At 39.8% G+C, this 11,281-nt stretch overlaps 1 protein-coding gene across 1 annotated transcript in view; it reads left to right on the top strand.

Annotated features, from left to right (window-relative positions):
* Positions 1-4,217: 4,217 nt before the first annotated feature.
* SCG5 (secretogranin V) overlaps positions 4,218-11,281 on the top strand; it is a 28,890-nt gene continuing 21,826 nt past the window's right edge. Inside the window, exons 1-2 of the mRNA XM_063439919.1 lie at positions 4,218-4,292; positions 6,101-6,332. Of these exons, the coding sequence (XP_063295989.1) occupies positions 6,107-6,332 (226 nt within the window). The 5' untranslated portion in view covers positions 4,218-4,292; positions 6,101-6,106. The remainder of the gene's footprint in view (positions 4,293-6,100; positions 6,333-11,281) is intronic.

The raw sequence follows: 11,281 nt of genomic DNA, 5'->3' as shown, positions 1-11,281 counted from the left end.
ATATGCAAGATTTTCTTTCTATGTAGATATCTATAGATGAGTGACTGGCTAATTATGCTTATATCTGTTTATATATTTATATTTCTGTTTTATGAATGAAATCCATTGAGATTCAAGCATCATTTGTGGAAAGCTGACTGGTGGATCACAAACTCTCAAAAAATATACTGTGCTCTCTCTTAATGTAATAGCTGTGAGCTGTTATTCTGTATTGTAAAGGGGCAACTTTGCAAGTGTTTTTGGGAGAGAGGAGGGGAGGATGGTTTTATGGATCATAACTTGAGTTTCCGTTCATGCGTGCTACATTTTAATTAGTTCAGAAAATTTGTGTCAACTTTCTACAGATCTGCTAGTCATAGTCCCATTATAACATGGCAATTGATTTTCATATATTTGGCAAATAAATGTTCTCAAAAAGAAAGTGTTAAAGCTTAATTTTTTACACACAGGTGCTGTACGGGAGTTAGACTGGTCAATATTTTAAGCAGTCTGGCATTGTCAGAATTGCACTTTGCCCTTAAGAATAGTAAAATGGTTAGAGCTAGCCATAAATCATATGCTTAGCTACACACATTGTACTTCAATGTGCTACATTGACCTAGTTTAACTATATTAGACTGAATTGATAAGATCTCACATAATAGCCAAAGTGGAAAAATAAATACCCATCACACTAGGGTTTTTTTTTTTCGTTTGCCTACAATTTGCTATTCCATTGACATTACCCACCTATTCCCACATTTGTGAATAATGATTTCTGGGCCTCATTTTTTTTTATACACTGATGCCTTTAAATAAAAAGAACTGTTTAATTTCTGTTGTAGATCAATACACTTCTTTTTTGGGCTTGAAAGATCTGTTTTCTTTGCAAATGTTAATCTACGTAAAGGTATTCCAGCTGCAACAGCCGTTCCTGGAGTGTTTTAATCACTGCTGTTATGAACAATCACTGCTGTTATGTCCTTTTATTTTGGGGTGACTGTCTTTTTATTCATTTCATGTTTTAATTTGAGGCTGGAGATAATGAATAAATGTCTTAAACTCCGGTGTGGTGTGTTTTTATTTATTTTCTTTGTGTTCGATCTCATTCTTTCCATCCTCTATTAACCCCTTGGATAACTTTGTTCCTTCAATCCCACAAACACCATGACCATAATGATACAAACAGGGAGAAAGAGGGTGGGGGTCCGGCAGAGCAGCTCACTTTTTCAAAGTCCAGCAGCAGTGACATGCTTGTGCCAGGGACATTTATAATTCTACTTTTCTCACTTATTAGAACTTGCAACTTGAACAAGCTGGTCACTGAACTGTTCATAGATGCCAGCCTACCTATAAACTAAAACCTTTTAACTTGCACAGCAATTATTCTACAGTTAAACTGCCTAGAGATGACCTGACTCTAAATAACTCTTTCTTGCCACATACATATTCTGTCACGGTGCTTGGTGCAATTCTAAATGTGCTTGTTAATTTAAAGGAAGAGTACCAGTATTTTAGTGTGTAAAAAAAAACAACAAAAAAAAAAACACACCATTAATAAAAGACCATCCCTAAACACCTGCTGGCTATGTTTGTGACACTGCCCTGAATTTAGTGACTTATGATTTAAAATGTAGGCTTGACACTAGACATAGAAGCAGTGTGTCAATATTATTCTCTGCTAACTGTTTTTTTTTTTTTTTAACAAGTATACCCACATTCATTACTGATCATTTTCCTTTCTCTCCTATTCCTCTTCATGTGTAGCATCTGGTAACATCCATCCAGTATCAACCTCTGATGTTCTTGATAATTTTTTTTTCTTCTTTGCTTGGCATTCCATTTTTGTACAGGGCACTTTTACATTACTCATATAAACCTTCCAAATTCCTCTTTCATTAAGTGACCATAACTCCTAACTTTCACTCGCAGTTTAATGGTCTCCAAAACGTTGACCTCGGCAAACTCCGGTACGTCCTATTAACCCCCTTAATTGCTTTATTCAATTATTTAAATACCAGAGTAAAGGTTCTCATTTCAAGCAGGATTTTTCTCACCTTAGTAGGCATTACACTAATAATTGGCTTAGTTTGCTGCATTACGTCAAGCATGTGTTGTTTTACATCCTGTCATTGCTCTGAAACTGAAAAGGCTGGTAACAAAAGTAACTATCCTAGACACACTACTCTGTCCTTAACGGTCAGTATTCCCGAATCGACTGTAAATATTTACAACTGAAAAATCTGCACCTACTACACTGCACAGGTTGCACCATCTACATGGTCCGATCTCACTGATATTTGTATAGGGTTTTGATCTCTGCTAACCCGGCCCCGAGATTGGATTTGGAAATTAAATAAAACCCTGCTTGCCAATGTAGGTATGTAGTGGAGCTCTATGGACCCTGGCTGGGCATCTCCGCCAAGGAATGTTTCTAGCAGGTACCAGGGACAACCTCAGCCCAGTCGCCGTGGTTTGACTGGGGTCCTTCTGGAGTCTCTGCCAGGGAGTCCAGGGAGCTTTAGTCCTTACAAGGACTTTTCCTGCTGAATCCTCCGCGAGCTGGAACCAGATGCTGAGTAGTGAATAGGCCTTACCCTCCCAGTAACCAGATGACACATAGTTCTGGGAGTATAACTGGTTTTAATGTGCCAAACCTGGTATTTTATGAACAGACCCCAGCTGGGGAAGGGGGTGTCTTTAAACCATACAATGCAAGCCCCTCCAAGGAATCTCTGGGCCCCGGAGTTAATTGAGTTAAAGACCGGTAAGCTAATTATCTCCCAAACACTAAAACATGAAAGTACCCCAAAACGTATAATAATACCATGTTATTCAATCCCTGATCTGGGTGCCTAAGTTGTCTAAATAGTGCTCAGATCCATGCAGTGTAGGAGAAATGCCACCGGTGCAAAGCTCTGACTGCCGCACACATGGTCCTAGCCCAAAATAGTTCCAGGACGTTTAGTGCTTTTGCCTGTCAACTTTCAGGAGTTCCTCCAGCCGAAATACAGGGTGCTCCGCCTGGCTCTCGGGGAGTGTTTTTTTCCTATTGGTCTCAGGCACCTTCCCTACAAAAAGCGCTTGTGGGTTGAAAAAGTGGTTCAAAACCTTGGACCAAGTTGTCCGGGAACCGCAAGGTCACCTCATGCCAAATACAGTTCCATAACATTCGTGGCGAAGTACCGCTGAGGTGACGGGAACCACGAAGTCCTTATGCCAAAGTTAGCTCCAACAGTTGCAGCTTAGTAGCGCTGAGGACCATTCGTGGGTTTGTTCATGCGAACGGCCGCCAGGGAGCTAGCGTTCGGTTCCATTCGAATGAAGGGAAAGTGCCGAACCAGGGGCACAGAAGGAGAGCTGCTAATGGTGGCTGGGCAGGGTAACACCCGAACAGGGTCTCAAACCTGGACCATATTCAGTGGGCAGGAGGCCAGCTTTCACACACCTCCAGGAGTTTGTGGCAAAAGTGAGGAAAAGAGTGTTTGTCACAAGGTGTTGTTTCCCAGTTGACTCGGAGTATAAATACTTACCTTGAGGAAAACAGATTTACAAAGCTACTGTATTGTTAACTGACAAGTGAAATGTTCGCTCACGCCTTTGGTTATGACATTTATTCTTCATAATTATTATAAATTTGTTCAGACATTGCTTTGTTGACTAAATTACAAACACTATGATCACGGAATAATGCTATTTTGTGCTATATCTCACTTATTTTATGCTTCCTGTGTTTTGTTTGGTGAAACATTTGAAAATATTTAATAAAACCTAGATTTAAAAAAAATCACAAAACAACCATACTAACAATATCATTCCCCGTAATCTGGGTGGTCTGTTTTTATCACAACAGGTAGTTTTAAGGTAACGAAATGTAAGGAAGTAAAACACCCTGATATGACACAATGAGCTTCCACAGTTTCCAACAATATATTACAGAAAGAGTTGTACGTACATGGCATAGCCATCCAGTTAAAGAGGTAAGCCTCATATATTAAATTAAAATTTTAAAAAACTGCATGCCTTGTGAATAAAGCATTCTGAAATGAAACACCTAGATATGTCCTATGGATTGACACTGGGTCTGCCTCCTTACTCCCTTTGGGATCTAGTCTGTTCGCAGTTGAAGTCCTAGGCTGGATAAGCAAAGGCTTTTGTTCCATTTCACTCCATCACTGTGCTGCCTCCCTCCTCACCTGTCACATCACTCCCCCACCCACTCTCTGCTTCCCTTGCATCCTCATTCTCTCCTCCCAGCTGCTTCCTCTTAACATTTGAGCCTGTGCTGTTGCCTGCTGCCTGCCTCCATCTTTGTAAGTCATCTTGCTTTTATTTATATATATTTTTTGCGAGCACAAGATACTATATCTCCGCGAAGATGCTTGGGTACCAGTTTAAAGCAAAACAAAATTCAGAATCCTCTCTATAGAATGTCATGAAATGTGTGATTTCTTATTTTTTTTTTTTCTGATCTAAATAATTGCCTGGGAATTCTAAATAGGATTGATTATAGATCTAACCATCTACATAACTGTAAACTGCTTAATGAAAGTATTTTCCTTTACACAGGCAAGCAGAACCCTAAGCAAGCAGATATAGTAACCTAATTTTATGAAATGGATGCAGCAACAAAAATGTTATGTGTGGGGGTGGGGGGGAGGGGGGAGAGTCAGTCATTTGAACCTAAAAGGTTAGCAATGTATTATTTAATCTGTGTAAGGATTGATACTTCTAAAGGGTTAATTGAAAGTGACAATCTTCTATTGACCGATTTATGCGTGTCACATCCCACTGTGATCCATAGAATAAATTAATTTCTAAGGAACTGTTAAATTGGTCATTCTGTATGGGGCCCTCTAGTGGCAAGCAGATTACACTGCTACGTATGCAACTGTAACATTACTGTTGAAAGTGTAGGTTTAGTTTAAAGATGCACATAAATCATAATTCTTTAACACATAATTCTGACAGTCCATTTTAAACCTAGATAGTAAAGGGGCTGTTTTATTAACCATATATTAGAATATAGTTGTATAATGATTGGTTACTAGCTTCATGCAAATGAATATATTTTTTTTTTATCCATTTGACAAAAACCTATAGAAATTGTTGAATCACTTTGATATTATTTATATAGCGCCAACAAATTCTGCAGCGCTTTACAATGGGTGGACGAACAGACATGTAGCTGTAACCAGAAAAGTTGGACACACAGGAACAGATGGGGTTGAGGGCCCTGCTCAATGAGCTTACATGTTAGAGGGAGTGGTGTAAAGTGACACAAAAGGTAAGGATAGTATTAGACTAATGACCGTTGCAAGAGAGGAATCAGGCAGGAGCTATGAACAGTTTAATTGATACGCTTTTATGAAGAAGTGGGATTTTTATTATTTTTTGAAGGAGTGGAGACTGGGTGAGCATCTAACGGAGGAGGGAAGTGAGTTCCACAGGAACGGTGAAGCCCTCGAAGTCTTGAAGGCGAGCATTAGAGGTGGGAGTACGGACAGAAGATAGATATAAGTCTTTAGCAGAGCGTAAGGGTCTAGACGGGACATACTTGTGTATTAGGGAGGATAGATAGGTGGGAGCAGCATTATGTAGATATTTGAAAGCAAGAAGAAGAATGTTAAATTAAGCCCTATATCTTACAGGAAGCCAATGTAGGGACTGACAGAAGTGGGAGGTGCGGGCGGACAGGAAGATGAGCCTCGCCTCATTATGGACTGTAACAGCAGAAGTTGGGAGCACGTAAGACCACTGAGAAGCGGATAACAGTAGTCAATGGAAGACAGGACAGTGGAATGGACCAGCACTTTAGTTGCATCTGGCGTTAAGTATGGTCGGATGTGCGCAATGTTTTTTGAGATGGAAGCTGCAGGATTTGGCAATAGACTAAACATGAGGCGTGAAAAGGAGGTCGGAGTCAAAGAGAACACGTAGGCAGATGGTCGCACCGTTGACTTGGAGGGAGACAGACACAGGAGTAGCAACACTTGAGGGAGGAGAGACCAGAATTTCAGTTTTGGTCAAGTTGAGTTTAAGGCAGCCAACCAGTTAGAAATATATATTAGATATATTATGATCTGCCTACCTAAAGACAAACTTGTTTTTCCTTTTTCAGGAAAAAATGGGCAACAATGCTGCCATGACGCGAAGTTTTCCCCTATTCCTACTTCTGGTCTACAGTTTGACTCCATCTTGGGGTCATAGCCCTCGGACATCGGACCATGTGTCGGAGGCGGAGATCCAACATCTTTTCCACAAGGTGATGGAGGAACTTGGCATCGCCCGGCCCAGGATGGAGTATACTGCTCACCAGGCTATGAATCTTGTGGGTCCCCAGAGTATTGAAGGTACTTCTTTACAATACTATAATATCCTCTTGCAGCCCTAACAATGCTCTCCCCTTGTAAAGATGGAATCTATTCCGCTACAAATACATTTGACATTCTAGAATAGAAGCATCCACAACAAAAATCTAAAAATATCATTTTGGGTATTCAGGTGCTTGTTTATTTTTTAATCTCTCAGGACCTGCAAGCTCAGGATCGACTAATTATAGGTCTGGCGATATTCTGTATTTTCAGCAATTTTCAGCAATATCGGTATCGGCCAATAAAAATACCGATATTGCCGATAATGCAGACCAGGGCCGCCACGGTACAAACACATTCACTATACACACACTACACACACACTGCATTCACTGTACACACACTGCACAAACACACACTCTGCATCCACTACACAAACCTACACTGCATCCACTAATCAAATACGCTCACTGCATCCACTACACACACACATATTCTTGAAAACATAACACATTCTGACTGGCATGTATATTTTGTGCATTTAAAAATAATAAAAAAACAAATCAATAATATACATTTTCAATTAACAGTAGATTTGTGTAGAAATACCGTATATACTCGAGTATAAGCAGAGTTTTTCAGCACATTTTTCAGGACATAAACAGCCATACTGATACACATACACATGGAGACACACAAACACGTCATAAGTTACATATTTTAGGCACCATAATTGTTTCTATTTGTTTTTGCGTCCAGTGGCTGCAGCTGGTGATGGTTGAGACTGATGGAAGTCTGTGGCTGGCTCAGGCTTTCCCCCCTCATACTATTCCTCGTCCACCCCACACAGCTCTCTGGAAAGCTGGGAGGAAATGACCTGTACATGTTTCGTCCTAGCTCCCCATCTGCAATCTGACAGGGGCCTACGGGGTGGCTCTAAGTGAGTGGGCCTGCCGATGGGCCCCCCAGCTTGGTGGACCCAGTGCAGCCAGTGAAAAAGAAATCTAGGACTTGAACAAATTGTTTGTTCACCGACCATCCCCATACGTGGAAGCTGAAGGCAGTAAATACGTCACTTTGAAGCTTTTATTTAACAGGCAGACATTTGTCTCTTTCCAATGTTTTTGCTTCTCTTGTTTCCATAGATTTCTTTTCAACCCAAACATGTTTCTTCCTCGTGCCATTCTCCACCCTCACATACACTGCCACGCACACACACTATCCCACTCATGATTTCCCATCACTCGCCCTCTTTCCAAATCTGTCTACAATTCTGGAATGTAGTTAACTCATGCACTAAGTGAATAATGAGCAGGATGAAAGATTGCTATTACAAGGGATTACAAATATAAATGTGTTTTCCGACCTTTCCAAGATTGTCTGTCTGATGCTTGTTATGATCAGTCTTTGGTTGGACTCATTTGGACATCTAAGGAAATAATAACAAGCAAATCACCAGTGCCACCTTAAATTACAGATGTATTGTCTGGGTCTGATGACTCATTTTTTTTGTTTTGTGATTTTGATTCATTTTAAATTTCACCCACACGGACACAGTCTATCCTTCTCTCAAGTCCCAAGGTGATTTCCTAAAAGGGACACTTCAGGATTACATTGGTGTACCCATTTTAATGTATTATGGAACGTACAAATAAACTAATAAAAGGATTCAGCTCTAAATCATTATTTTTTTTTTGCTGCCTATCTCAAAGGCTTGCAGAGACATATCAGTTTGTCTTAGTCTTCCCTGCTATTGTGTTCTATAAAAGACCCGTGCTCACCCCCATAAACCCCTGCACAGCACTTTATCCAGAAAAAAATGAATACATCTACTTTTCTTGCTAAGAGCAGCAACACAAGCAGCTTCTAATAGTTTGAAAAGTAGCTATATTCATTTATTTTCTTCGTATGGGGTGGGGGTATTGTTAATGACCAAATATGTTCAAGCGCTGAAGGCTCTCAAATATATATCTAGTTAAAGGGACAATATAGGCATAAAAACAACTTTAGCTTAATGAAGCAGTTTTACACATTCCTAGTCACACCTCCCTGCGTGTGACCTGCACAGTCTTCCGAACATGTCCTGTAAAGAAAGATCTAAAGTTTAAACTTCCTTTATTGCATTATGTTTAATTTAGAATCTTGATATCTCCTGCTCTGTTAATAGCCTTCTAGACCCTGCAGAAGCCTCCTGAGTGTAATTAAAGTTCAATTTACAGAGCAGGAGATAACTTCTAAAGCAAGTTAACATCTGATTGCAGGGTATGAGAGGCACAGCCAGGGTGGGTGCATGGACAGAAACAAAAGTGATTTAACTCCTAAATGGCAGGGGCATGGTCTACACACCAGAACAGTTTTATTAAGCTAAAGTTGTATTGATGCCTATAGTTTCCCTTTAAGTTTTAACATAAGATTGTTCCAACCAATTATATCACTTTATTAATTCCCCCAAAGGTTTGTTTGTACACTGCAATTATATGATGGCATGAAGACAGAGGTGTATATGTGTGCATGGCTTATTTGCAATTAAAGAACCACTATAGTGCCAAGAAAACATACTCGTTTTTCTGGCACTATAGTGCCCTTAGGGTGCCCCCACCCTCAGGGCCCCCCTCCCTCCGGGCTCTAGGGTGAGGAAGGGGTTAAACGCTCACCTTTCCCTAGCGCTGGGCTCCCTCGGCGCTGGGGAATCTCCTCCTTCTTCTGCCATCATCTGCTGAATGCGCATGCGCCGCAAGAGCCGCGCGCGCATTCAACCAGTCCATAGGAAAGCATTCTCAATGCTCTCCTATGGACGCTGACGTCTTCTCATTGTGAAAATCACAGTGAGAAGCGCGGAAGCACCTCTAGCGACTGTCAATGAGCCAGCCACTAGAGGCTGGATTAACCCATTTGTAAACACAACAGTTTCTCTGAAACCGCTATGTTTACAGCAGGCAGGGTTAATCCTAGAAGGTGGATCACACTCCGTCAGGACCTTGGAGGACACTTGTGCCTATATTCTCAAGACCAGTAAGGACTTTTCAAGTCTGCTCTACTTGCACTTTATTTATTTTTTTTAGGTGCTTTTATATGGACTTTAGTAGCCATTTGGCTATTGGACATTGCTTCTTTTAAACCCTGTGTTATTTAAAGCAGTCCTGTATTTCTATACTTTTTACCAATAAATTGATGAACAAGAAAGAAGTTGTTTCTCCACTGTTCCAGTTATCTCCAGAACAGCCCAAGAAAGGACAGGGACGTCCTACTAAGTGTCCCACTGCCAAACTCATGGGAGCCTTATGATTTTATTTGGCTCCCTGCTTGTGAGTACAAGATCTTTATATCTTCCTTTTCCATATCCATAATTTACTGTATTACACTATATGGTTTTATGTTCATTTTCTTTTAGGAAGTTATAAGAAGTGTGATCCACCATTTGTACGTATTTCAATTGTTATTTCTAAAGTGGTTTAAGGGGACCCACTTAGGTGGTCACAACTATCTGTGTTGTCACACGTTATCACTTTTTTTACTGTATTTATTTTATTTGTTAATCCTAGAAGGACCTGGCACCCAGACCACTTCATTAAGCTGAAGTGGTCTGGGTGCCTATAGTGGTCCTTTAACCTTTTTTGATAACCGCCTCTTACTACTCTTGTCTTCTTACCCCTATAGCATTATGGTGAATGCTCTAACAGTGATATAATCTGCAACAAATGACACACTTCGGCCTATTATGTTTTATATCCATGCTCTCATCTGACACTCAGCAATTCTCTTCTGTTCTATGATATACTAGCCTCATGCTTCACTAAAATTATAGAAGCCAAAAATAATGTTAAAAAGTATATAAAACCATAAACCAGCTTGGCTTGTTCTTGAAAAAGTAGAGGACTCATCCCTAAAACTATCTATTAACTGATAATCCTGTAAATTGTGGAACACCCTACCTGCCTTTAGGTGGCACAGGTTAGGAAAGGCAAAAGTGAGAATTCTGGTGTCCCCGTGCACTTTGTGCCAGCCCTTCCCAATCGGGCCTTGTAAATTCCAATAATTTCTTAAATCAATAAAATACAATATTTGTAGACCTTTTCTACATTGTTCATGCTTGTATCTTTCTTAACATTATTTTATCTCAAGTATTTAATTTTAAGACTAGGTAGGACCACTCTTGGCTAATAAGAGGGATGAGGGTAGGACATATGTTTTAAGTGACCGCATGTAGCTTTTATTTACCTTTATTTGACGTGTTGCTGCATATTCCATTAAAGTTCGTTATGAATTCTCTAAGAAACCATGCAATGTACGATTTATTTTTCTTAATCTTCTAGAGAGGGTTCTCTTTTTGGCATTCTTTACAATCGATGGCAAGGGTGGGAGACCTTAAGCACTCCCGATGTTGTAGACAACTTTACCTTTGCATTATGGAATGTGTAGTCTACTGCATCTGCAGTGCCGAAGGTTTCCAACTCTTGAAATGGGCAATCTGTTGTATATTGTCTTTTTTTGATCATTCTGAATCAAAATGGAAACTTTCTACAATGTTTATGGAAACGAGTATATTATTCTCTTGTCTAAAGACCTCTAATAAAAGAAATATGTTGACATTTTAAAGAAGGAGAAATCGAATTTGGCGTTGAGCCAGGGACATCAAACTCAAGGTGCCTTCTCGAAATGTGGTCTTAATTTTATTGGATTCTGTAGAATGATTCAATATCTTTAGAAATATTTTTAATCCCATAGAATTTGAATTGCTAATATGAAGATCCCCAGAGTATGTAATTCCTTAGTTCTGAAAACTTTCATCCATTTTAGGTATATTTCTTTTCATGGTAAAGTTTACGTAAACTGTTACCATGAACTAGCTGCGGAATGTTTTGGGTTCTTGACTGTCATTACTTTCCACAAATTTCTTGCTCTTGAAAATATTTACAATGTTTGCCCTTGGGGGTAGATTAATAATACATATCTGTATAAAGGAGAGCCACCTTGATAAAGTAACACTC

Source organism: Pelobates fuscus, chromosome 13, assembly GCF_036172605.1.
Source record: "Pelobates fuscus isolate aPelFus1 chromosome 13, aPelFus1.pri, whole genome shotgun sequence".
In the NCBI taxonomy this organism is placed as follows: domain Eukaryota; kingdom Metazoa; phylum Chordata; class Amphibia; order Anura; family Pelobatidae; genus Pelobates; species Pelobates fuscus.
The sequence above is the reverse complement of the archived record's forward strand: the minus strand, read 5'-3'. Positions and strand labels throughout refer to the sequence as shown.